Genomic DNA, 26,601 nt, shown 5'->3' on the forward strand with positions numbered 1-26,601 from the left:
TTATGTATTATCTAGCGGCCATTTTGGCGGCCATTTTGTTGATTTTTATGTTTCCTCATGTCAAAATGATCAAAGAAGTCACATCTTATTACTCTCCATAAGATGACCTTTACAAACATGTATACATTTATATAGGTATAAACTTCTTTGATCAAATTCAAATTTTATATACGAATAATGTGGCGGCGGCCATCTTGGCGGCCATTTTGTCCGCCATTTTGTTTCCAGATGTCAAAAAGAGCTATTTAAGTATTTTTTCATAATCCTCCTAGCATGACCTTTCCAAAAATGTATACAGGTTTAGTTTAAAGTGCCTGGTTCTCATCCTAATTGTTGTGTCAGTATTATTTTGCGGCCATCTTGGCAGCCATTTTGGCGGCCATTTTGTTGTCACGTGCTAAAATTAACTTAAAAGTAATTTATTAAAATGCGAAATGTCACAACCTTTCCAAAAATGTATACATTTACATAGTTTTAAAACACTACCAGATGCCTATTTTGAGAAATGAATTAAATTTATGACATTTTATTAAAAAATGGTGCCATGTACTATATATGCTTATATAATAGAATTTGTCACACATTTTGTATAAACCCGCAGACTTTAAAGTTGCATATCTTTTAAACTGGTTATCCGATTTCAATGAAATAAAAAGTATTTTGATCTGTTATCCATGTTGTTTCATTATCTAAAACAAAATATGTATTCCATTCGCTTTAAAAAAAGTGACTGAACACCCTATCAATGTAGTAAAAATTGATTTTGAGTAAAATATTGAAAACAAATCGTTTGTCAAACTCTATAGGTGCATTTGTGTGCATGCATTTATTATTCGTCTCGAACTTATCACCAAATGAATAGTAAGCAAACGGTACGAGTTGACCAAAATGGGTACGAGTTGACATCGGAACGAGTTGACTTTGGTACTAGTTCACTTTTAACCATAATTAATCAAAGTTTCACTTATTTTTTACCAAAAAATTCTGCCACAATTTCAGTGGACCCCTTTAATGTGATTGCGTTCTTCGATGCAGTTGCTGCCATTCTGTGACAAGTTTAACAGATGTTTAAATGTATACACCAACACTTTTAAGAAGACAAACTTCCCGCGAACGACAAATCATAACGTCGTAATAATAGGTATGTAACAAATATAACACCGTACTGCACAATCTCTTTCACGACGGTTACATTACATTCATGTATGTGAGAGCAAGGAACGACAACTCTGAGTGGAGATTGCGTACTGTATTCTGAAGTGCATTTTGCGTCAGACTTTTTAGGTTTCCCTAATATTTCGAAGCATTTTCCAACTGACGAAATTGTAGATACGATGTAATTTTTACTTAATGGAAGGTTTTAACTTGTTTTTAACGTTTTTTCGTTATTTTATGTGAAAGGTTAGTCAGTCTGTTTTGTAGATCTAGTTGGTATTTATTAATTAATAATTGTAAAAATTGTTTATAAATCTTTTATCACAACAACCATAATTTCATAAATAGGATTCTTGAATTTTGGAGATAATTTATAGATGTTTACTTATAAAGAATATAATATAATAGATGTTTATATATTGAGAAAATTATAGAATCTTAATTTAAATATTTACCAAATCAAAAGAGAACGTAATTAAGTTTACATTAATTAACATGTACCACGGTTATCACGATGCAAATCAAAACATGACTGCCTATAGGTATATACTTAAAGATGTCAAACAAGATAAGTTATGAAACACAGTCCGAAGATACTTATCTTGAAAAGCCATCAAAAATATTCGTTGACATGGTCAAATAAGATAATTTCTGTCTAGCACCTGCCGACCGCTTCATTGAATCGGAACACAAGAGAGTCCGTCAACCGTCATATTTATAATGGAATTGGGTGTGAACCATCGTTGCATTATCAACAGACTTCGTTAATTACTGTCAACATGTCACTTTTTCAACTAACACTGCTCGCGGCATATTAATATCGCTTATCACCAAATAAGATGTAGCGGATATTGTTTTATCTGTTGAACCATCAGTTGATCCTAAAGTATAGGCCCTCAGTACACACAAATCTCCTTTGCGATATTGGAGTATTTAGGAAAATAGTTGAAAATTGTGACTCTATTTTAAAATCAAACTCAAAGTGACGATTTAATTGTTCAATTATTTCAAAGTTTTAGTAAAATATGTAAGTTTGCATAATATTATATTTTAGCTTGATTGTTTCTACTTTTACGACCGACCGTAATTTTTCCGTTTAATCGTTTTATATAACACAACGTGTTAACGCTGTTTGAAATGTAGTTAAATAAAGAAACATTTTAGTATCATTTAATATTTGGATAGGCTAATGTTCCTTTTCACCATCAGGCATAACTGAAACGGGATCAACAGAGTCACCCGTTCCATCTAGGGGAAGCTATTTTCTCTGTGGGAGAGATATATTCAGAGAGGGATCTCCGCCTCACGTCTTTTCAGAGAGTGTACCAACGTGTACGGGCCAGCTGCTTCTGTCGGTTAATTAAATTTGTTTGGCCATGTCCATTTTTATCAATGTTTGCCTTGTATGTTTTTTTTAAAAACTTTTTTCAAAATAGAAAAATATAACTGATTAAAAGTTTGGTCATGACTATTTTAATCAATGTTTGCCATGTATTTTTTTTTACGTTTTTCAAAAAAGAAAATAAAACTGATTAAAATTCGATGTGTTTTCCTTATTTTTATGTTCCTAATTATTATATCAATAATATATATATTATTGCATATCTTGCTATATTAAGAAACAAAATTGGCTGTTTTTTCGCGAATAACTCGTGAAAATCTCGGTATTGAGCAAGTGTGCTAATAACCGGTTATTGGCACACTGTTCCAAAATCGGTTATTTGCAAACTTCCGGTTATCTCGCACCTGTTGTCAAGTAACGGCGGATCGTCGGCACGCGTTGGCGTTACGTATTTGGCGACCGGAGCGTTAAAACAAAATGGCGTCTGAACGGGTTTTGGAATCGATTTTTTTCAAAACCAGCTTTCCGTACTTAATTGAGCATGCAACTGATAGCGCAATTTATGACGTACATTTTGTATGACGTTATTTCTCTGACTATCTGGATTTTAAGGACATGTTGGACGTGTTGTTTTTTAACAGTAAAATATTTGTTTAAAGCATCGAACAAATGCAAAACGTATTTCGCATTGCGTGTTTATCGTGCATAATTGTAAACTTCGATAGGAATACAATAAAATAGTGTGGTTTAAAATAAATTTCGATAAAGGGATGGAATAATAAAAAATGTTAGTGCAAGCGTTTCAATTTCATTGTTATAAATATAGATTTCAAGTTGTCATTGAGGTAAGCGTGTCGTTTATATCAGGGACCTATACGAAACAATACAATGTACTATACAATGTATAGGTCCCTGTTTAAATTAAATTATGTTTTTATTACGATATTAATTATTAATTTCGATATACACGATATTAATTATTTATACACGACATATGTATACACATGATGAACGTATGCAATAAACAGGTCATTATATGGAGCAAGTATTCCTTTAGTGGTTATTGATAACCACTAAAGGCACACTTCCTCCATATAACAACCTATACTTAATTAATTAGGTTAAAAAATGAAGTTAGTGTCGTCGAAGCGTTAATGTCGATGACAATACGATACACGTTGAAAAAAATATATATTAACAATTCATTTAATTCATTATTTATTAAAAAAAATTACTTTTTAACGATTACTATGGGGTTTGCAAAGGTTTATATTTAGATTTAACTATTATTCACATCCAATTCCCATTAATTCATTGTAAACTTGGCAACAATGTGTGTCTATATTTCGTATGGAAATGCAGTCAGTGGTCCAAAATGCCCTACACTGATTAGTGTTACATCCTCTCCTACAAAGACGTGGCGATGTTGCCCATGTTCCGGGATTATGTTCAAATCAGCCAATGGCACTAATGGATTCATTCGGGGCCCGGGCTGTTGGCCATATGTAAAAGGTAATTTAAGGTGAAAAGCTAGGTTTAACAGCTACGAATTCAAATGATCAAAATATTACACCCCACCACAACCAAATTCCTGGAGCCGAAATACTGTTTAGTTTTATATCATCTAAATTGTTTCTCACAAGTTTCATTGTTTCTCATAAGTTTCATTCTCGGGGGGGGGGGGGGGGGGGGCAACTTCCTATATACGGGTATATAGGGGTGTGCCGATTTTATGGCGTGTGTTTTTCGACTAAACTTACAAATATGGGTATGGTTTTTAACATCTTAGTATAGATATGGGTATTGAAATCAGAAATTTGCTTGTTTATGAATGCATATAGATTTGAAAGTATCAGTATCATTCGTGGATAAAATGGGTATCAAAAAGTAAATTTCAGTAGCGGGAAAGATATAATAGCAAGTTCAATACGTATACTGTATTGATATGAATAAGATTAAAATTCTAGTATGAAATGTGTCCACTTTATCAAATTCTAGTATTTAAATGGGTCCAGTTTATCAAACTTCTTGTATTGAAATGGGTCCACTTTCTCAATGGTATCGTATACAAATGGGTATGCTTTTTTAAAAATCTTTTCAAAATGGGTCTACTTTATCAGAGTTCCGGTATAAAAATGGGTCACATTTCGGAAGTTTCAGCGGGACCCTACCCTAAAATTTGGGAAGATATCCCCCCCCCCCCGGAAAAACTTACTGTATGCTATAGTCTGCAATACAATGGACATCCCATATTACACTACGGGTGTGTTTTTTTCTAGAACTTGTTACAATTAGAAAGTTTGTTTGGATTTTGAACTTTGCTACCTTGACTGACCGAAGTTCGGGAACAAGGTACAATATCTAGTCTGGATTAACTGCCACTGTCACGATTTGTGCTAAAATATTAGTGTAGTACGACGGGAACCAGAATAGTACAATATCTAGAACAGTCAGGTAGAGTGTTGTAACTTGTAGTGTACCATTATAATTTGTCTCAACTGCAAATGAACGTGCGGTGAGCGAAAACGAAATGTTTTGCCACGAAAGAGAAGAGTTTCTGGTAAGTTTAATGTTTATTTATGCTCAATTAGCTTGTTGTCTGTATTAGATTATGCATTGTGAAAACTGTGCAAAAACCCATGTTAGATGTTACCAAGCGTTCGACTTAGTCGATGCTTTTCGCACCGCGTTTATTTCGTACCGAATCTAAATATTAGTGCGTAACTTAGAATTACATACATCGGCATTAAGTGACATTTAGTAGCCAGAGACAGAGCATCACTGCTATGATATATCAACTAAGCTGAGACACCTTAGCATCCCGCCGCCAACATACCAAAGCAGTCATGATGTACAGTCATCAATAACCTGGTAGTTATCCGAGCACAGCACATACTGATCCCTACTGGAGTACACACCAGGGGCCACGCCAACAGATACTTAAAACCATTTACCAGCGTAGTCCTACAAGTTCTCCTTCTTTCCCTCCGGAATCCGACTTTGAAACAGCCTACCTGAAGAAGTTATGTCAGCGCCGTCCCTGGAGGTCTTCCAGACAAGGATGGGTGTGCTGCATGAGTAACTCTGGAGCAAGTTGTTTTTAACCTGATTTTAACTGCACCGATGTTCCCTTCACTTATGTAAATATTCATAATTGTGTGACGATGCTCCAGAGGGGCCCAGCACTTAATCCGGAAGAAGAAGAAGACATATAGTACAGTCGATTGGCGTATAGCGGATTTTAGTGAGTAACTGATAGGTTAAACTTTTTTTTGCAAAATACTTTTATTTATGTTAAGATTGATAGTTTTCTATGAATTGAATACAAAAAGCCTATCATTGTTAAGTCGATTCATGTTTTTGTTGACGTGTGTCAATGTTTACAACTGTGTCTTTTTTCGAAAGCAAAACAAGGCCACGTTATGTACGCGCCGTTTTTGTGACGACAGGAAAAGTGTAGACGAATGGTTTCTTGAATTTTGCAGATTTTGTTTGGTAAACATAATGTTCATTGATGTAATATTTTAGTATTATGGGTCCTTTACAAAAGTAAGAATGCTCAGAAACCAAATTGATGCGTACCATATAAAATAAGCATGAAAGCTGCAACTCCGGATTTAGTGAATAACGGACATGTGGTGACCCATATTCAGGAATGTGGGGATTGTCTCAAAATAAATATAAACTCAATTGAAGTTGTCCAATACACATGTGGTTAGCGTGTGGCTATGATATCAATTAGTGAAAACATCATTTTTAATGAAAAATAATCAAATTATAGCGAAAAATCGATTTCTCTGAAAACATATTTTTCACTATCAAATCTATATATATAACAAGGTATTCAACTCAAAATGACCCGCATATAAGGTGCATTGCTTTGAACAGCCATTACTCCATCAATGGTGCGACGATTTCCATGAACTTGGTCTTATTAAACGCAGAAATGAATTTCCTTTCTGGAAATGTACATATATTGCAATTATGTTTTACAAATGCTGTGTCAAATTTCAAGAAATAACAACATACACATGTAATCCGATACAGACCTAAGCGATCCGGTAATGGCTGAATCAGTGTACCATGAAATTCGCGCTGTAAACAAATAATATAATAATATTTTTTCGGAAATTAAAAACCGCTTGCATGTTTCAATAGGAAAGACATGTGTCTATCTAGGTTTAATGGTTTAATTACTGAATGCATGGTGTTTACGTTGAAATGAGACTCGAAGTCCTAAGCTATCCGTTATACACCAATTGACTGTATTAGAATGGGACATTATAAAATATCAATCAATTTTGATACTGTCAGGGGTCATTCCAGTGTATCATGCCAAGGAAAGGAGCTTTGTGTTTTCCGATAATGAGTTCACATTTGCACATGCTCAAATTTTTGCCGTCAAAACTGCGGCCAATTTGCTATTGTTTGCATTTGATGAACCGCATAGTGATAAGGTTACCATAATAATCTGTACTTGACATATATTCGCGACCCTTTTTAAGAACAACAAAATACTCAGAAATTGAAATTCTTACAGAATAAATTAAATTCAATGAACAAACACAAATAAGGACTAAAATAAACAACAATAGATTGATTTCATGTAATCAACATCTAGAAACTGATTTGAACCTGTAAAAACCTACCTTATTACAGATTAACTAAATCCTCTTGATAAATGTAATTGTTTTTATTTAATTGTTCACATCAATTTTGACACTCTCCGTTTTAGCATTTTTAACAAGGTGATTAATTGCCTCTTTGTTCATCACAAACCGATTATCTTGTTATGATCTGATACTGTCCAGACAATTACTAAGAAAACAGGGTGTCATAAACCCGGGGACCTATACCCTGAATAAACCACTTGTGTCTGGTCATTAAACACAATTTATGATACCTTTCTGTCATCTCTTGGCATATATAGTAGTCGATTAAGCCAAATACTTAACAGTTGCTTTAGTTTTTTTTTAAACATATTCAAAAATATATACATTTGTCATAAATGGATTAATAGGAACTATAAAGTGTATATATATTAGCCAGTTAAGAATAACAATAAAGTGTTTTATAACTATAAAATTAAACTAGAAATGGCGCGGCAGAGGCCGACGCGTATCCCCACGCCGAATGTTTGACCTAGGTGTGCCCCAGGGTTGGTAATGGGGCCATGCATAGCTGAGATTGACCGTATTGTCATAAGAGAAGTTCATCATCAATTAGAAGTGAATTGGTGTAGAAATGAAGAAGTTATAGTAAAAGGCAATTTTGGGTGGGTGTGACATATGTGGGCAGGGCGCCCCAGGGTTGGTAATTGTGCCATGCATAGTTGAGATTGACCGTATTGTCATAAGAGAGGTTCAGTATCAATTTGAAGTGAATCGGTGTAGAAATGAAGAAATTATAGTAAAAGGCAATTTTGGGTGGGTGTGGTCTATGTGGGCGGGGCGCCCCAGGGTTGGTAATGGGGCCATGCATAGTTGAGATTGACTGTATTGTCATAAGAGAAGTTCAATATCAATTTGAAGTGAATCGGTGTAGAAATGAAGAAATTATAGTAAAGGCAATTTTGGGTGGGTGTGGTCTATGTGGGCGGGGCCCCAGGGTTGGTTATGGGGCCATGCATAGTTGAGATTGACCCTAATGTCATAAGAGTAGTTCAGTATCAATTTGAAGTGAATCCGTGTAGAAATGAAAAAATTATAGTAAATGGAATTTTTTGGTGGGTGTGGCCTATGTGGGCGGGCGCCCCAGGGTTGGGATTGGGGCCATGCATAGTTGAGATTGACCCTAATGTCATAACAAAAGTTCAGTATCAATTTGAAGTGAATCCGTGTAGAAATGAAAAAATTATAGTAAATGGAAATTTTTGGTGGGTGTGGCCTATGTGGGCGGTGCGCCCCAGGGTTGGGAATGGGGCCATGCATGGTTGAGATTGACCGTATTGTCATAGGTGAGGTCCAGTATCAATTTGAAGTGAATCGGTGTAGAAATAAAGAAGTAAATGTAAAATAACCTAAAAAAATGAGTGATAATTTCTGACGCGGCCCCACCCCAACCCCTATAACTTTTGACCCAGGGGTCAGATCAAAATTCCGAATAGTGCAGGGTCGCACATATGCTCATAGCTACCATGTGTGTAAATTTCAAGGTTCTAGTGCTTTTAGTGTAGGAGGAGATAGTGGCCAGGACGGACGGACAGACGGACGGACAGACGGACGGACAGACGGACAGACGGACGGACGGACGGCGGAGATCACCACAATATCCCCACCTTTTTTTCAAAAAGCGTGGGGATAATTATTGTACAAATTTACTGCTACACAATTAACGTATTTAACGGGTACCTGCAAATGTAAACTCTGCTATAACGTGTAAAGATCGTGCGTTACTGAAGTTTTCCAAACATCATCATGAAAACGAGCAATCACGTTTGATCATAGTAGGGATATAAAATACTTGCGTACAATAAATTAAATGTATAGATTTATGGTATCATAAAATGCTAGATTTGTATCGCTCATTATCACTAGTAAAGAGTTTTCAATATACATATACATGCAAAGACCGTTCAATTTTCAAAATATGCAGGTGTTTTTTAACCAGGTTTTCTGAAGGAAAAAACTGGTTATTAGATTGGCGAATGCGGGCGGGCAGGCTGGCGGGCGGGCGGAACAAGCTTGTCCGGGCCATAACTATGTCGTTCATTGTCAGATTTTAAAATCATTTGGCACATTTGTTCACCATCATTGGACGGTGTGTCGCGCGAAATAATTATGTCGATATCTCCAAGGTCAAGGTCACACTTTGAGTTCAAAGGTCAAAAATGGCCATAAATGACCTTGTCCTGGCCATAACTATGTCATTCATTGTGAGATTTTAAAATCATTTGGCACATTTGTTCACCATCATGGGACAGTGTGTAGCACGAAAGAATCACGTCAATATCTCCAATGTCAAGGTCGCCACGACTAAAAATAGATTTTTTTTAAAAACAAACTTACAAAGGGGGTTAATTTTGTTTGTTCATTTCAAAAGTTCAGTTTGAGTTTTCTCCCGTTATCAGATTTTTTTTTCACAATGAAAACCTGGTTTTGTGACAATTTTGTCCCTTGTTTTCCATTTGAATGCAAAAATTTATTAATATTTTCATTCAATGTAAACGAAAAGAAAATTCAATCAATGTTAAAGAAAATTAATACAACATATTAAAGATTGTAATGTATTGCGCTTTTTTAGGGCTTTGTTTTTATAACTGATTGAATGTAACTCTTACAATAAATTTCGATCGCTGATAAAAATTAACACTATCACATCCACACCACTTATAATTATAATGGAATTGTTATATGTTTTATTATTTTTGAATTATAAGTCTAACTTTAAGAAAGAATACGGGTATTTATAGTTTTGTTTTGTGAAATTGTCAGTATTTAGTCTTCCGACGACCTTTACTAACTCAAATACAATGTAAATAGCCGCAATCGAGAGGTGTGACTGCCAATCTATTTTTAGTAACGGAAAACCCCTCTTGTGACGTCACGCCAAAACCTCCTATAGCCTATTGAGTCATAAGAATAGTGGATGGTCATCCAATGTGTTTTATATATGTTGTATAAGCAGTGTTTTTAACCAGGTTTTCCGAAGGAAAAAACTGGTTATTAGATTGGCGAATGCGGGCGGGCTGGCTGGCTGGCTGGCTGGCTGCCGGGCTGGCGGAACAAGCTTTGAGTTCAAAGGTCAAAAATGGCCATAAATGAGCTTGTCCGAGCCATAACTATGTCGTTCATTGTCAGATTTTAAAATCATTTGGCACATTTGTTCACCATCATTAGACGGTGTGTCGCGCGAAATAATTACGTCGATATCTCCAAGGTCAAGGTCACACTTTGAGTTCAAAGGTCAAAAATGGCCATAAATGAGCTTGTCCTGGCCATAACTATGTCATTCATTGTGAGATTTTAAAATCATTTGGCACATTTGTTCACCATCATGGGACGGTGTGTCGCACGAAAGAATCACGTCAATATCTCCAATGTCAAGGTCGCCACGACTAAAATTAGATTTTTTTTAAAAACAAACTTACAAAGGGGGTTAATTTTGTTTGTTCATTTCAAAAGTTCAGTTTGAGTTTTCTCCCTTATCAGATTTTTTTTTCACAATGAAAACCTGGTTTTGTGACAATTTTGTCCCTTGTTTTTGGATGAAATATTTGGCATTATTCGGCCCCATTCCCCCATTTTTAGAGTATATATTTTTCCCCCAAATATTTTTAAAATTCCCCTCTCGGAAGTGTTATTCAAGTTTAATCAATACCTCATTTAAATACGTCTTTCGTTATGAATTTACTACAATTTTCCTAAACTGCATCCGCGTGTTGACTTTATTTTAGCCTTTACCGCAAACTGTACGTAGTTCACTATCACGACTTTCACTTTACGACATCTGCCGCAAACCATACGTATTCCAACATGTCGCACAACAACAAAAGCTATCGTAAAAAAATTGACAAATCTGTTTTAACTTAAAAATAAATTGATATTCTTTTCAAACAAGTACAACTTAAAAGTCAGTCTTCTTCAAATGCCGGCAGTGAAACCCCAGAAACGTCCGGTCAAGAGAGTGTTGAAAGACTGTTTAGTTTGCTCAACCTGCTTTGCACGCCACAGAGAAACAGGCTTGGGGAAGCTACGCTGAAGTCCCTGATCAGACTTTGTCTGCACACAGAGAGACTTGGTGAAGAGGAGGTCACCAGAATTATTGATAAATTCGCTGAAAAGCCCAGAAATGTTGAACTTTGAACATGAACATAACATGTTAATGAATAAAAGAGTTTGAATTATGTTTTTCTCCCTCTGTATGGTGAATTATAGTGTTAAAACTTTATTTTGTACTGTTACTAGCTAAGCATAGAAATTTCCCCCTTTTCCCCATTTACGCGCGAATTTTCCCCCTCTCAGGGGACCCGACCCCTTCCCCCAAAACTGAAAAAAAAACACTGATAAGGTATAAGGAAAATGTACTTTGCTTGATAACTAAAAGAACAATTGATTGCCTATTACTGACAGTGAATGATGATCCACTTTATTATATATATTTACAGGGCTTTTTTCCTGCTTTTTTGAAGCAGCCCTGGCCCCCTAACTTTGTGAAAAATGAGTCCCAAACTTGTCAAAATTGTGAAAAAAAGTTGTTGCGAACTTCTGAAAATTGTGAAAAACGAGTCGCGAACTTGTACAAATTGTGAAATTGAGTTTTTAAAAATGAGTATAGTTAAAGCATGTTTAATACTTGCATCATATTGAAATGTCTGTAAATAATGCATTAAAATAATATTTTCATTGTCTTGACACTTTAAAAAAATAACCACTTACAGTTAGATCAACACTATTTTGACTGGTTAACTCTATCTTAAACCATAGAAAAGCCTAACCCCTGTCAATATTTTGTCTCGCTTAATAAACTTATGTAAGAAATTAAAACCAGTTATTTTATTTTTCAGATTTTACAAAGCATAAATACATACACTGTTTGAACATTACCGCACAGTATGAAAATGCATTAAAATTAATGTTCATATTAATGGATCACAGTTATACCTTAGTTTAACCAACATTTACAATTGTAAACGGATAAGATATAGAATAACAAGTCTTGCTCTCGGTTTATATCAATACATGAATCATGTGCTTTCAGCAAAATTACAAATGACTTTCCTTATAATTTAATCCATGTCCGTTTTAGTAGTGCATTGTTAAAACGCTGTAGAAATCGTTTTTATACCCCCACAAACACAATTTATATAGGAGTGAACTTGTCGGTCTGTCTGTCGGTCTGTCTGTCGGTCCGTATTAAGTGTCCGCTCTCTAATTGAAGTTGTTTTCATCCGATCTTCACCAAACTTGGTCAGATGTATCATCTTGATGATGGCTAGGTCAAGTTTGAATATGGGTCATGCCGGGTCAAAAACTAGGTCACAGGGTCACTTACTGCATTTTAAACATTGAGCATGGTGTCCCCTCTCTTATTAGCTCATCTATTTTTTGAAAAAAAATTATGAGCTATTGTCATCACCTTAGCTATTGCTTTCATACTTGCAACACTTACTAACTATCATAAGGGGACTGTGCAGGCAAAGTTATGTAACTCTGACTGGCATTTTGACAGAATTATGTGCCCTTTTTATACTAAGAAAATTGAAAATTGTGTTAAGTTTTGTGTTTAGGTCCACTTTTTTCCTATATTATAAAAGCCATTGCTTTCATACTTGAAACACTTACTAACTATCGGAAGGGGACTGTACATGCAAAGGCATGTAACTCTGACTGGCATTTTGTTGGAATTATGTGCCCTTTTTATTCTTAGAAAATTGAAAATTTGGTTAAGTTTTGTGTTTAGGTCCACTTTTTTCCTAAAGTATCCAAGCCATTGCTTTCATACTTGCAACACTTACTAACTATCGTAAGGGGACTGTGCAGGCAAAGTTATGTAACTCTGACTGGCATTTTGACAGAATTATGTGCCCTTTTTAACCAGGTTTTCCGAAGGAAAAAACTGGTTATTAGATTGGCGAATGCGGGCGGGCTGGCTGGCTGGCGGGCTGGCTGGCTGGCGGGCTGGCTGGCTGGCTGGCGGGCTGGCGGGCTGGCGGAATAAGCTTGTCCGGGCCATAACTATGTCGTTCATTGTCAGATTTTAAAATCATTTGGCACATTTGTTCACCATCATTGGACGGTGTGTCGAGCGAAATAATTACGTCGATATCTCCAAGGTCAAGGTCACACTTTGAGTTCAAAGGTCAAAAATGGCCATAAATGAGCTTGTCCGAGCCATAACTATGTCGTTCATCGTCAGATTTTAAAATCATTTGGCACATTTGTTCACCATCATTGGACGGTGTGTCGCGCGAAATAATTACGTCGATATCTCCAAGGTCAAGGTCACACTTTGAGTTCAAAGGTCAAAAATGGCCATAAATGAGCTTGTCCTGGCCATAACTATGTCATTCATTGTGAGATTTTAAAATCATTTCGCACATTTATTCACCATCATGGGACGGTGTGTCCCACAAAAGAATCACGTCAATATCTCCAATGTCAAGGTCGCCACGACTAAAAATAGATTTAAAAAAAAAAAATAATTACAAAGGGGGTTAATTTTTTTTGGTCATTTCAAAAGTTCAGTTTGAGTTTTCTCCCTTTATCAGATTTTTTTTTCACAATGAAAACCTGGTTTTGTGACAATTTTGTCCCTTGTTATACTTAGAAAATTGAAAATTTGGTTAAGTTTTGTGTTTAGGTCCACTTTTTCCTGAAGTATTTAAGCCATTGCTTTCATACTTGCAACACTTACTAACTATCGTAAGGGGACTGTGCAGGCAAAGTTATGTAACTCTGACTGGTATTTTGACGGAATTATGGGCCCTTTATACTTAAAAATTTGGTAAAGTTTTGTGTTTTGGTCCACTTTACCCCTAAAGTATCATAGATATTGCTTTCATACTTGGAACACTCGCAATCTATCATAAGGGGACAGTTAAGGACAAGTTGCATAACTCTGGATGTCATTTTTACAGAATTATGGCTCTTTTTTGACTTAGTAACTTCGAATATATGGTTACATTTTGTGTTAAGATTCACTTTACTTCTAAAGTATCAAGGCTATTGCTTTTAAACTTTAAACACTTTCATGCTATCATGAGGGTACTGTACCTGGCAAGTTGAATTTTACCTTGACCTTTGAATGACCTTGACTCTCAAGGTCAAATTATTAAATTTTGCTAAAATTGCCATAATTTCTTTATTCATGATGTAGTGGGTGTGGGAGTGCGGGCACATCATTCAATCAAAGCCGTGGAGGTTTAATTGTATTCATTGACACTGACCAATATAGCCATGACGGAAAAGACCTACACAAAACAATGACAATATTTTACAAACAGAACAAAACAAACGATACTATGAAATATGAATTAAATGAACTTCACATTAATTAAACTAATTCACACACATTTCATAATGCAATAATACACAATGTTCAATAAATGAAACTGTTTAACTCACCAGGTTGGAATAAAACAACGACTATGGACTTTCGTCCACTAGAGGGTCTTGGCAAATGCAAGTGTGGTCAGTAATTTCATAACGAAATCAACAGGTACGTTTGAATGACCAATGAAAATCTTGCATCGGATCAATTCTAAATAACGATTGGACATGACCACAATTGCACGAGCTTTCATGCGTGAACGAACACTGGCGAGAGGACGAAATTCCCACAAAGAAGTAAATGTATGTTATGTAAAAAGGGAGATAAGAAATTGACCTTACTACAATGATTAGATTCGATTGATACTTTAAAAAATAACTCTTACCTGACATACCACAATTGACTCTGTCCAAACCATCCCCCACGCCCCCCCCCCAAATCCCCCCTCAATCCCCCCATTATTATTTTTTTATTAAAGATCATCTAATAAATGACCACCACACCCTCTTACTATACCTCCCACACCCCCACCCCCAAAAAATAATTGTTATGCCCCTGGTAGGGTGGCATATAGCAGTTGAACTGTCCGTCAGTATGTCAGTCAGTCTGTCTGTCAGTCCGAAAAAAACTTTAACATTGGCCATAACTTTTTTACTTTTTAAGATAGCAACTTGATGTTTGGCATGCATGTGTACATGTGTATCTTATAGAGCTGCACATTTTGAGTGGTGAAAGGTCAAGGTCAAGGTCATCCTTCAAGGTCAAATGTCAAATTTATGGTGTCTGTCCGTCTGAAAACTTTAACATTGGCCATAACTTTTTCAATATTGAAGATAGCAACTTGATATTTGGCATGCATGTGTATCTCTTGGAGCTAAACATTTTGAGTGGTGAAAGGTGAAGGTGAAGGTCATCCTTCAAGGTCAAATGTCAAATATGTGGCGTCTGTCCGTCCGAAAACTTTTACATTGGCCATAACTTTTTTAATATTAAAGATAGCAACTTGATATTTGGCATGCATGTGTATCTCATGAAGCTGCACATTTTGAGTGGTGGAAGTTCAAGGTCAAGGTCATCCTTCAAGGTCATCGTTCAAGGTAAAAAAAAATAATTCAAAGCGGTGTTCTCATGAAGCTGCACATTTTGAGTGGTGGAAGTTCAAGGTCATCCTTCAAGGTCAAGGTCAACCTTCTAGGTCAAAGGTAAAAAAACAAATAAAAAATTTCAAAGCAACATTATCATGATGCTGCACATTTTGAGTGGTGGAAGTTCAAGGTCAAGGTCATTCTTCAAGGTCAAGGTCATCCTTCAATGTCAAAGGTATTTTTTTTATTCAAAGCGGCGTTATCATGAAGCTGCACATTTTGAGTGGTGTAGGTTCAAGGTCAAGGTCATCCTTCAAGGTCAAGGTCATCCTTCAAGGTCAAAGGTCAAACATAATTTAAAAAAAATCAAAGCGGCTTTATCATGAAGCTGCACATTTTGAGTGGTGGAAGTTCAAGGTCAAGGTCATCCTTCAAGGTAAATTTAATTTTTTTTTTTAATTTCAAAGCGGCGTTCTCATGAAGCTGCACATTTTGAGTAGTGGAAGTTCAAGGTCAAGGTCATCCTTCAAGGTCAAAGGTAAAAAATAAATAAAAAATTCAAAGTGGCGTTCTCATGAAGCTGCACATTTTGAGTGGTGGAAGTTCAAGGTCAAGGTCATTCTTCAAGGTAAAGGTCATCCTTCAAGGTCAAAGGTCAAAAAAAAAAAAAATTCAAAGGGGCATTATCATGAAGCTGCACATATTGAGTGGTCAGGGTTCGCACAGGGCTTGAAAAGTGCTTGAAAACAAGTCCAAGGCTTGAAAAGCCCTTGAACAAAGGTTGGTCTTGAAAAAGTGCTTATTTCATGTAAAAAAGCCTTGAAAATGTTTATTTATGCTCAAAATTACTTTTATCATCGCTTTAATTATTTTACTTAAATCGTTCTTAAGGGAAATATTATGAAAATTTATCATAAATTCCTTCGCGTAAAAAAATTGAATACGAAATATAAGTTTCGTACACTATTTAGTACGAAACGTTGTGTACACGTCACAGATTATGTGTACCACGTCAGAGGTTCTCCATTGTGATCAATTTTTGCGAGTGAAAACGCAGGGATGGGGAAGTGTCGTTTCAAACCAGGGTGGTTAACTGAATAAGAGGAGAGAGCTGGAAGAACTGGAAAAGGAAATCAATTCTGTTAAAGACAAAATGTTATAGTAACTGACTGCTGTTCAAATGTAATGAACTTGTCTGTTTGATGTGAGCATAGAAAGAGACAATGTGTTTGTTTGTAATAACTTATAAAAGTAAATACAGTACAGCCAATGCGGAACAAACGTATTTCGCGATCCACGGCGGCAAGGCGAAACGAGTCGATGCCGCGTCAGTCGTTGAAGCTGCGTCAGAATGCGGCGGCAAGTCGCATTTCGCCGCGAAACTTCGCATCTGTCCGCCGAGGCATGCCGCGATCCGCGACATGATGCCGAGTCGATGCGCATCATGAAATAAAAAATCTTTTTAAAATTTTTAGTTACATGTAGTGAACAAATTTTGAAAGAACACTCATACATGCCATACGTCCCGGATTGTCCGGGACAGTCCCGGAAATGAAGAACTTGTCCCGCTGTCCCGGAAATCTGTCAAATGTCCCGGAATTTACAAAATCCATATATACATGTACCTTATCTAGGGCTTAACTGCACCTCGAATCTGTGTATATCTGCAGCGTCTCCATGACAATGCCTACCCGAATAGGCAGACTACGCTACGTGTCAAAATCGATCAATTAACAGGGGTCCTGTTATCATATCGATTGTCTCACGTTCGCGGTCACACCGAAAAGGCGGCATTGTTTAATGTGGTTGTTAATTGACTTTAATCTACTACGTCATTATTTCCCGCTGCGTAAGGGCAAAGGATAGTTGTTCACACATCTGAAGTCCAACATCGCTGAGTAAAAAATTAAAAGCAGTTTATGTTTGCACGTTTAACCGACAAAGAAGTTGAGTAAAAAAGTAAGCATATAAAAACGTCATCCTCACTAGGTTTATTATTGTCTTGTTCTAAACCCCTAGTAAACATAACGTTAAAATTAATAAGTGAATTTGAATTGCGTTCGCCATGTCAAAACTTTGTATTTATAAATGTTATTAATGAATAATGGCGTATGAACAACTACGCGTTACACACCGGTCTTAATAACAATAACGCAGTGACGTCACCATCTATGTTTAGAACGCTTACACTGAAAACACGTGGCTTGTATCTAGTAACGGAAGTAGTAATGTTTAATTTGACGTTAATAGATTAAGTGTACTTCGGATAGGCTTTCGAACTTATGCAATTAACGATGCGAAACAAAAAAACGTACCAAAAATGCATGTTTCTATAAATATCGCTACATTTTATACATGTCCCGGAAAATCGGCAAAAGTCCCGGACAATTTAACTCAATGTCCCGGAATTGGTCTGAAAAATTATGGCATGTATGGAACACTTAAAATAATAATTAAAATCATAATAAATTTATTGTGCGCGGATTGTATTAGCATATACATGTAAGCATAGTTAATGTGTCTGGCCAATTAAGTTTGTTTCCCGCCCGTAGTGTATGTATTTCACACATAAACAATGTCACGTAACTATGTTTTCGCACATACAAGTGGTCAAGGCTCCAGCATATGGTGAATTTATAAATTAATTGCATGTTGATTTTGCTATTATATTTAAGCTGAGAAAATTAGCAGTTTGAAGCCACATCAATAATCAAGACAGTGACGACGTATTTGTTGTTTTGTTAATTATCAGCTTATTATAACTTTTGTTTGAATATGTGTATATGTAAACACGTTTTATTTTGTTCATATTATACAGTTAATATCACTACTAATTACCCGATAATTCTGTATATTCCAGTTTTAAAGCAAATGCTGGTAAATATTTACGATACACAAACATTCTCCATATTTTCTTAAGTATCAAATACATTTTGGCATGTGTTACTATTTATAGAGATGATGAAATAACGTCTAATCGGGGCTTTTTTTTTTCAACTGAACACGCGATTTACGCTTGACGTGATGTTCATGTATTTATACAACACAAAATACACCCAAACTTTCCAAACGACGTTCTACATGTCTGCATAATTTTCGCGCGCTTTTTATGAAACAAAGGATATTTTAGCACTGTTTATTTGACGCTAGAATTTGCCAAAGGTCGCGTTAGCATTAAAATTCGGATGTGTGTTTTGGATTACAAATTTAAGAATTATAATCGAACGAAACATTAACAGTTGCGCGTAATTAATTCTACGCTTCACATACATGTATGTACATGTAGGTGGATATCTTTTCACTCGATCCGCCGCGTACGTATGCGGCGGATTTACTCCACGAAAGTACGTGAGGTTAATACAGACTCTGCGTCGTTGCGCGGATCGATGCCGATTGCCACGGCGATACGCCGCGTGAACACACGATTCGGCTGCCGCGTACTAATAATCTGGCCGTGGCGTAGCCGCGGATTATGTTTGTGCCGCGTTGGCTGTACTGTACATATGTGAGACTCATTGAGTTAAGGATGGATAACCTGTATTTCTATGTAATAACTAGAAATAACATGTATGAGTTATTGTGGAATAAGTGTTATGTGTTTGAGCAAATAAAAAAAAAGATATTTACTATGTTAATCTGGTTTGAAAATGCAGTTTTTAAAGGAAACTAACGTACGGTTCTCGGCCTTGAAAATGAAAATTTGGCCTTGAAAAGTCCTTGAAAAGTGCTTGAATTTAGGTTTGAGATTTCTGTTTGAACCATGGTGGTGGAAGTTCAAGGTCATCCTTCAAGGTCAAGGTCATCCTTCAAGGTCAAAGGTATTTTTTATTTTATTTCAATGGGCCTTTTCATAAAGCTGCACATTTTGAGTGGTGGAAGTTCAAGGTTAAGGTCATCCTTCAAGGTCAAAGGTAAAAAAAATAATAAAATAATAATTTCAAAGCGGCGCAATAGGGGGCAATGTGTTTCTGACAAACACATTTCTTGTTTTTTTCAAACATGCTTAAAAAAACAAATATTTATGTTTATTATTTTATTTTTGAAATACCGTCCAACCATCCCACCCAAGAATCCCCCCCCCCCCCCAAATTTTTTTTCTTCATTTTTTTGCAATTTTGGAAGATAATGTAATAAATGACCACACCCCCACACTATACACCTCTCTCCACTCCACCCCTCCATCCTTTGTGATTGAAATTGAGATAGGTCCCTACACCTTTAAAAAGAAAAATTGATGAGCGGTCTGCACTCGCAAGGCAGTGCTCTTGTTCAAGTGGTTTTCATCCGAGCTTCACCAAATTTGGTCAGAAGTTGTATCTAGATGATGTCTAGGCCAAGTAAGAACATGGGTCATGGCAGGTCAAAAACTAGGTCACGGGGTCACTTAGTGCGTTTTAAACATTGAGCATGGTGTCCGTTCTCTTATTCAAGTAGTTTTCATCCGATCTTCACCAGACTTGGTCAGAAGTTGTATGTAGATGATGTCTAGGTCAAGATTGAATATGGGTCATGCCGGGTCAAAAACTAGGTCAGGGGGTCACTTAGTGCGTTTTAAACATTCAGCACGTTGTCCGCTCTCTAATTCACGTTGTTTTCATCCAATATCTTCACCAAACTTGGCCAGAAGTTTTATCTAGATGATCTCCATACCAAGTTTTAACATGGGCCATGCCGGGTCAAAAACCAGGTGACGAGGTGACTTAGTGTTTGTTACATGAACCTCCTTCCAGAAAATTGTGCAGAGTGAAAGTGAATTTCTGAGAATACAAAAGCATCTGTTCCCAGTGTTTTATCTAGGTCCACGTCCTGTGTCTCATTAAAATTGGAAAGGCATCATACGGAAGTATGAGCATCCGAGATGATGCATACACAATCTAGTGGTGTTGGACCGTATTCTGTCCTACGTTGCATTCTTTAATGAGCATATTTAAATTTATTATCCGAAACACACTTCCAAATTTAAATGTTAACGCGACGCTAACAAATTCTAGTTACATTTAAATGGTGATCATATGTTTATCCATGGTCCCAATAAAAGTGCAGGCAAATTATGCCACACATGTATGTTCAGTCATCAGCATGGAAAGCAAGGGGTGTTTTGATTTTTGTAGAAAAAAAAATGTAGGGCATAAAACATTTTTCGCTTTCCATAAAAAGTTTCATATACTTTCAATTAAAAGTTTCGTAGTTCATTTTAACAAAAATCAACGTCCACTAATGCAAGCGCTGTAAACATTGTCTTTACTGCAGAAATTTTGCCCATTTCATAATCTCAAAAAGTATATATTTTTTCAAAATGTCATTCCCAACTGAAGGTTTTTAAGTGAGTTATTTTCAACACACCTTGATTATGAAATTTGTTCTATTGTCTATTGTAATGAAAGGGGAGGGATGGCTTTTTTCCCATCTGTTAATATACATGTAGTTTAGCAGTATTCACCTGGTGACTTAATCATGTATTGTATACAGCTTATGGTAACAGTTTGCAGACATGCGATTTGCTTTGTTTGCAATGTTGTTTCGTGTGTTGACCCAGCGCCCTCACACTACTTTGGGGGAAGGGGTCCGCAGCCCTTAGTAGGGGGAATTTTTGCAGCGTTTCCCTTTTTGGGGGATTACTTTACTTACTCTCTCATTATTACATGTGTACATGTTTGCACTATATTCATTGCATTTTTCATAACTTAGTCTGTATGAAAAGATTAAATTGAAATAGAATTGAGATATAATAATCATGAGACACATCTTTCTATTAAAAAAAAATTATTATTATTTTTTTTTTTAAGGGGAATTTTTCCCCCCAAAAGGGGAAAAAAGTATACTTTTCAGGTGGGGGACTGCCGCCAAAATTCGGAGGCAGATTTGATAGATTGAGGGCCCTGTGACCAGTTGAGGTTATTTTTTTCAATTTACCAAAAACTTCATGATTTTTTTGCCCCAAATTACAGCCTCTTACAGGCTGTTTTCAAATGACAAAAAGTGAAAAAAGGCTGTTTCCCAATTTCAATTAGAAGTAACATTTTTCCCCAAAAATCTGACCAAAATTTCACCTAAAATATGCCAAACTTTTCCAATAAACTCAATAATTAGTTTATTGAGTTTATTATACAGCAATTTAATTCCCTAACACTTAATAATATAACTTTTAGAAAGCAGTTTAAGATCCACTTAAAAATAATTGGTATACTGTTATTTATAATTATTTGAATAATGTTTATTTTTTCCCAATTTCATGGTCTGTCACTTTTTTTCCCAATCAAAAAGACACAGGCTGTAAAATATAAAACGAAAAAAAATCACTTTAAGTTTGTAACTATTTTTATGATCTGTTGATGTTAGTTGAATTTTGTGCAAAACAAGCATATTAAATTGTCTTTCTATTTATTCTGTAATTATACACACACAATAAACGTCACAATCAACACATCCAATTAATGATTCTCCATAATACCCAAACTTACAAGCCTATAATGATAGCCTACTTATGCCTTAATTAACCAAAACTACAAGCCTATAATGATAGCCTACTTATGCCTTAATTAACCCAAACTACAAGCCTATAATGATAGCCTACTTATGCCTTTATTAACCCAAACTACAAGCCTATAATGATAGCCTACTTATGCCTTAATTAACCCAAACTACAAGCCTATAATGATAGCTTACTTATTCCTTAATTATGCTTAAACTTTTAATTCAAATAGTTGTAACACATTGTTTTAAAATGTAAATGAATTAGGTTAATGGTCGCAGTATGACTTTATCAGGGGTGTAAAAGTTTGCTAAAAGCAACTCGCCCTGCATTTTTCACAGCAAATATACATGTATAATTAATATTTGTGTTAAAAACAATACAACTGTTTACTTTACCAGCTATATTCTAATTATGTCTGTAAACATTAACCATGTGTTACTTGTGTAAATAAACAATTTGACCAAAATAACCAAGTTTTTCACCTTATATTCACCCATTGTCCTGTAATAATTCATGCATGGTGTCAGTCTTTCAGTAATGTGCCTAATAAATATACCAGTCTTACATATTATCAAACACATTGACCAACAACTAAATTTGGTTAGTCAAAATTGTCAATAAAACTATCCAGTTTGAAACGTATACCTGACGTTTTCTTTTTGACTGCTCGTAATTCCTTTGTTCTAGCTTTCGTTTCGTTTGTTTATTTGGTCAGATTTTGGTGTATCACTATCTTTATCATCAGTACAATTATTCGCTCCTTGAAAGTAACGAATATCCATTTGTTTCGATGACGACATAATGCGGGAATATAAACGGTGTCAGGTTTTTTTTGGGTTGTGGGGGATGGGGCATTTAGCCCGTTTGTGGAGGAAATTTTATGCGCGATTTTCCACTTTGGGGAAAAATTGTGCGCTTTTTTCCTTAATTGGGGAAAATGTTAAGAGTCTTACTTTTACTGCTAAATTGGTTGAAAAAAAAGAGGGTTATTTTCTTCATAGACCATCTTAACTGGGATTGACTATGGCTGACTGTGGCAGACTGAGATCTTCTTGACAGGGACTGACTATTTTCGCGGCGTTTTCCTTTTTGGGGGATTTGGTTACTTACTCTCTCATTATTACATTTGTACATGTTTGCTCTTTATTCATTGCTTTTTTCATAATTTATGACAAGATTAAATTGAAATAGAATTGAGATATGAAAATCATGAGACACATCTTTCTATAAAAAAAAAAAAAATTGGGGGGGGGGGGAATTTTTTGGTCCAGAAAGGGGAAAAAACCAGCCTAGTTTCATGGGGGAAGACGCCGATATTCGGCGTCTTTTATATAAGGTAAAAAAAACCTGGGTGTCTAGATAAACATTACCCCACTGCAGACTGGTTACAGTTCCAGCATAAAGCGCAGCATTTCTATCATTATTAAACGACCACACAGTCGATTAACATGACAACCAGACTAGCACCTGTTGCCTAATCAAAGCACTGGCTGAACTAGTTATGCCGTCGCCCAGTCAGGCGAGTATTTTGGAGATTCCATTCGCCCTAGTTAAAATACAGTCGCTAAAGCGAGCGGGCGACCGTTATATTACACCCCTGTTTATGCATCCACACTTTGTTCAAAGTCCATCCACTATGGTTAATATAAGGCCTCTATGGTATTTATAAGGTAAACATCTTTAAAAAGGTATATTAATATTGCTCTGTAAAAAGGGGGGCTAAATGCAAGTGCGTAAAAAGTAGTTCCAGATTAGCCTGTGCAGTGAGCACAAGCTAATCAGTAACAACACTTCCCCCCTAAACCAGATTTTTACAAAGAATAAAGAGACTTCATTTTAAAGGAGAATCCATAACAATGCAAAGTGTTGTCCTCGATTAGCCTGTGCGGACTACCGGTACACAGGCTTATCTGTGATCATACTAGCAAGGCTTATGATATCTTTGCTGCATGACTTATTACACTTGTGTCGTTGTTCTGTTTGTCAGAGTGTGCAGCAGTACTGGAACACGACTGACCCCGACTTCTCAGAATGCTTCCAGAAGACGGTGCTGCTATGGACGCCCTGTGCCTACCTGCTGCTGCTTGCGCCCATCCGCATCCTCCTGCTGCAGCATGGTCAAAACCAGCATATCATACCCTGGTCATGGAGGAGTAGGACTAAACTGGTGAGTTGTTTAAACATTTGAATAATGTTCTGGGAAACTGCTGAATGCATGTGCCCAAAGTGTTGTCTCAAATTAGCCTGTGCTTTTTTTTTGAATTTTGTTCAAAGGATATCTCTTCTTAAGAAAGTGTTGTGCCAGATTAGCATGTGAGGACTGCAGTCGCTCATCTGGAACAACATTTTCTGCACATGCATCTAGCCCAGAATTTCCAAATGAAGCTCATTTCATGGTTGAATTTATAAATACATTTGGTTATAAGGTTACAGACATGGCGAAAGACTGTTTCAATTTACCCGTCATACTGCCCAACAAAGATGGAGAATTTGCTGGCCAGTTTAAATTGCATAGGCTTCTATTTTGCATATTAAGGCATCTTTTGCCTGAACAAGGTAATTAATTTCTGTATTAATTAATATCAGATTTATTCAATTCATGTGACAGACATTGCCAACAACAGTCACATTTAATAGGCCAGACTGTCCTTTGATGAGAAAATTGTTTACAGGCTAGTTGTAAATATCACCAGCGTTAATTGTAAGTGTTTAACCCATATGGGTATAGAGTCATGGCAAAGTAAATTTAAAAGGGCATAATGCATAGTTGATCTAAGAAATTGCCAAAAATAACGCAAAATGCAGGATTTCGGAAAATAAGTTAGTGTGTCAGTTTCATCATTTGGGGGAAAATATTTACACCTATAAACATACTTACTTGATAACTTAAAACAGTCCATTTCCCAATAAAACATACTTCTGCATTGAACCATTGTCTTGGTACCTGAATGCTGTTAAACATTTTCTAAATTTAGATGGCTATAATTAGAGTCTTTCAATAGCAAGGCTTAAAAGGAAAAATATTTCAGTGCTCTTGGTGAATAAAGCAGATTTGCAGACCTTAACCCTTTGCATGCTGGGAAATTTGTAGTCTGCTTAGATGTCGTCTGCTAAATTTCTAAAATTAGCATTTTCTTCATTTTTTTTCCAAAGAATACTATCAGAATAGCAAACATTTTGGAACCTGATGAGATGCCACGTTCTGTGGCATCTCATCTGGATCCAAACTGTTTGCAAAGGCCTTCAAAATTCGGTTCCACCACTGAAAGAGTTAAGTGGTATTCTTAGGTGGCTGAGAACTATGAACAATTTTTTAAAAAGCAAGTGAGGTAAAAAATAACACGTAATGTCTTGTCCGAATCGGTGATCTTAACTCGTAAATTTTTCAATATTATTAGTCAAGAATGTTTGCTACTCATAAACACTCAGGCCCGAGTTGGAAGTTTTGAGATAAGGTGTTACATCCTTTGCAAACAAACTGTTTATCTGTACTTTGGCAAAGTGGCTTTAAATTGTACAAGTTTCCTGTTAAATGTTTGATATTGTCCTAGCAACCATCCCTTCTCCAAAAGTTTTCTGAAGTTTTTAGTAGCTTAAATATGGACAGGTTAAATCCAAATCAGTTTAGAAGGTTTCAAGAAACATTATATTTAGGTTAACATACATGTATGATAAAGAAAAATAATGAAACATTATTGGTGAAGTTTTATGACATTTAAAAAAAGAAAGCAATTTTATCCCACCTGTTTATAATTTTTCAGGCTTTGCTTATGTCTGGAATAGACTTTTTGTGTTGGATATGGTGTTCTTAAATCACAAAGTTTGCCATGTTCACAGGCAGAGATCATTTCCTATAATTATATAAGCAGGGTTAAAAGTCTTCCGGTTTGTGCCGGAATTCCGTTTTTTCAGGGCACCAAAAGGTCGTTTTCGTAATTCATGTAAATTCAATGAGATAATTTAGGGGGGGTAGGTGGTGACCCCCTCGCATTGTCCAAGCATACGGAACGTTTATCAAGCAAACAAAAACACGGAACTAAAAACAGACGCTTTGTAATGGATATTGCGGAATTGTTTCAGTGAACGAGCTGCAATTTCGGTAAATTAACAAAAGCAGGTGCCAGAAAGAGGCTTTACATTGTAAACCGCGCGAAAAATAAAGGGAGGCAAGCGTTTGCGACATTGTCGAATCATTTACGTCAAACGAGCGCCATAATAAAAAATAGTTTCTTTTCGACGTAAAACGAATACAAAAAATGAAGTTTCTTGAGCCGAATTCGAGTACAAAGGTGCTAGAATCGGATGTCAAGAATAAATGGCGATTAGAGTGGTTGGCTGAAGTTGATGAACGTGGAGTTAACTTTCGCGAAAGGCTGAAAAAATGTTTTGCCTGGTACAGTCAGTCAACAAGTTTAGAATCACCCGGCAAAAAACGTTAATTCTTTTGACCACAATAATTTATTTCGGGATTTAGTGTCAATGTGAGAAGATGTAAAAATAAAGGGTAAAATTCATTTTGTTTGATAATGCTGCGTTTACACCATGTTCCCGGC

General features: G+C 36.1%; 2 protein-coding genes and 1 long non-coding RNA gene across 9 annotated transcripts in view; 2 read left to right on the forward strand and 1 right to left on the reverse strand.

The window, feature by feature from the left end:
* Window positions 1-1,122, reverse strand: part of LOC127865756 (mitotic spindle assembly checkpoint protein MAD2A-like) — a 50,789-nt gene extending 49,667 nt beyond the window's left edge. The window contains exon 1 of the mRNA XM_052405701.1: window positions 976-1,122. Coding sequence (XP_052261661.1) covers window positions 976-1,045 — 70 coding nt within the window. The 5' untranslated portion in view covers window positions 1,046-1,122. The remainder of the gene's footprint in view (window positions 1-975) is intronic.
* A 3,785-nt stretch (window positions 1,123-4,907) lies between these two features.
* LOC127865753 (multidrug resistance-associated protein 1-like) overlaps window positions 4,908-26,601 on the forward strand; it is a 198,965-nt gene continuing 177,271 nt past the window's right edge. For all 7 annotated transcript variants that reach the window (XM_052405698.1, XM_052405695.1, XM_052405694.1 and 4 more), the window contains exons 1-2: window positions 4,908-5,057; window positions 24,036-24,215. In XM_052405698.1, coding sequence (XP_052261658.1) covers window positions 5,028-5,057; window positions 24,036-24,215 — 210 coding nt within the window. In that variant the 5' untranslated portion in view covers window positions 4,908-5,027. The remainder of the gene's footprint in view (window positions 5,058-24,035; window positions 24,216-26,601) is intronic.
* Window positions 9,123-13,758, forward strand: LOC127865758 (uncharacterized). The gene is made up of 3 exons (XR_008042763.1): window positions 9,123-9,319; window positions 10,240-10,375; window positions 13,272-13,758. It is a non-coding gene; the product is annotated as an uncharacterized LOC127865758 (long non-coding RNA).

The sequence above is a fragment of the Dreissena polymorpha genome, chromosome 2, assembly GCF_020536995.1.
Source record: "Dreissena polymorpha isolate Duluth1 chromosome 2, UMN_Dpol_1.0, whole genome shotgun sequence".
NCBI classification, from domain to species: Eukaryota; Metazoa; Mollusca; class Bivalvia; order Myida; family Dreissenidae; genus Dreissena; species Dreissena polymorpha.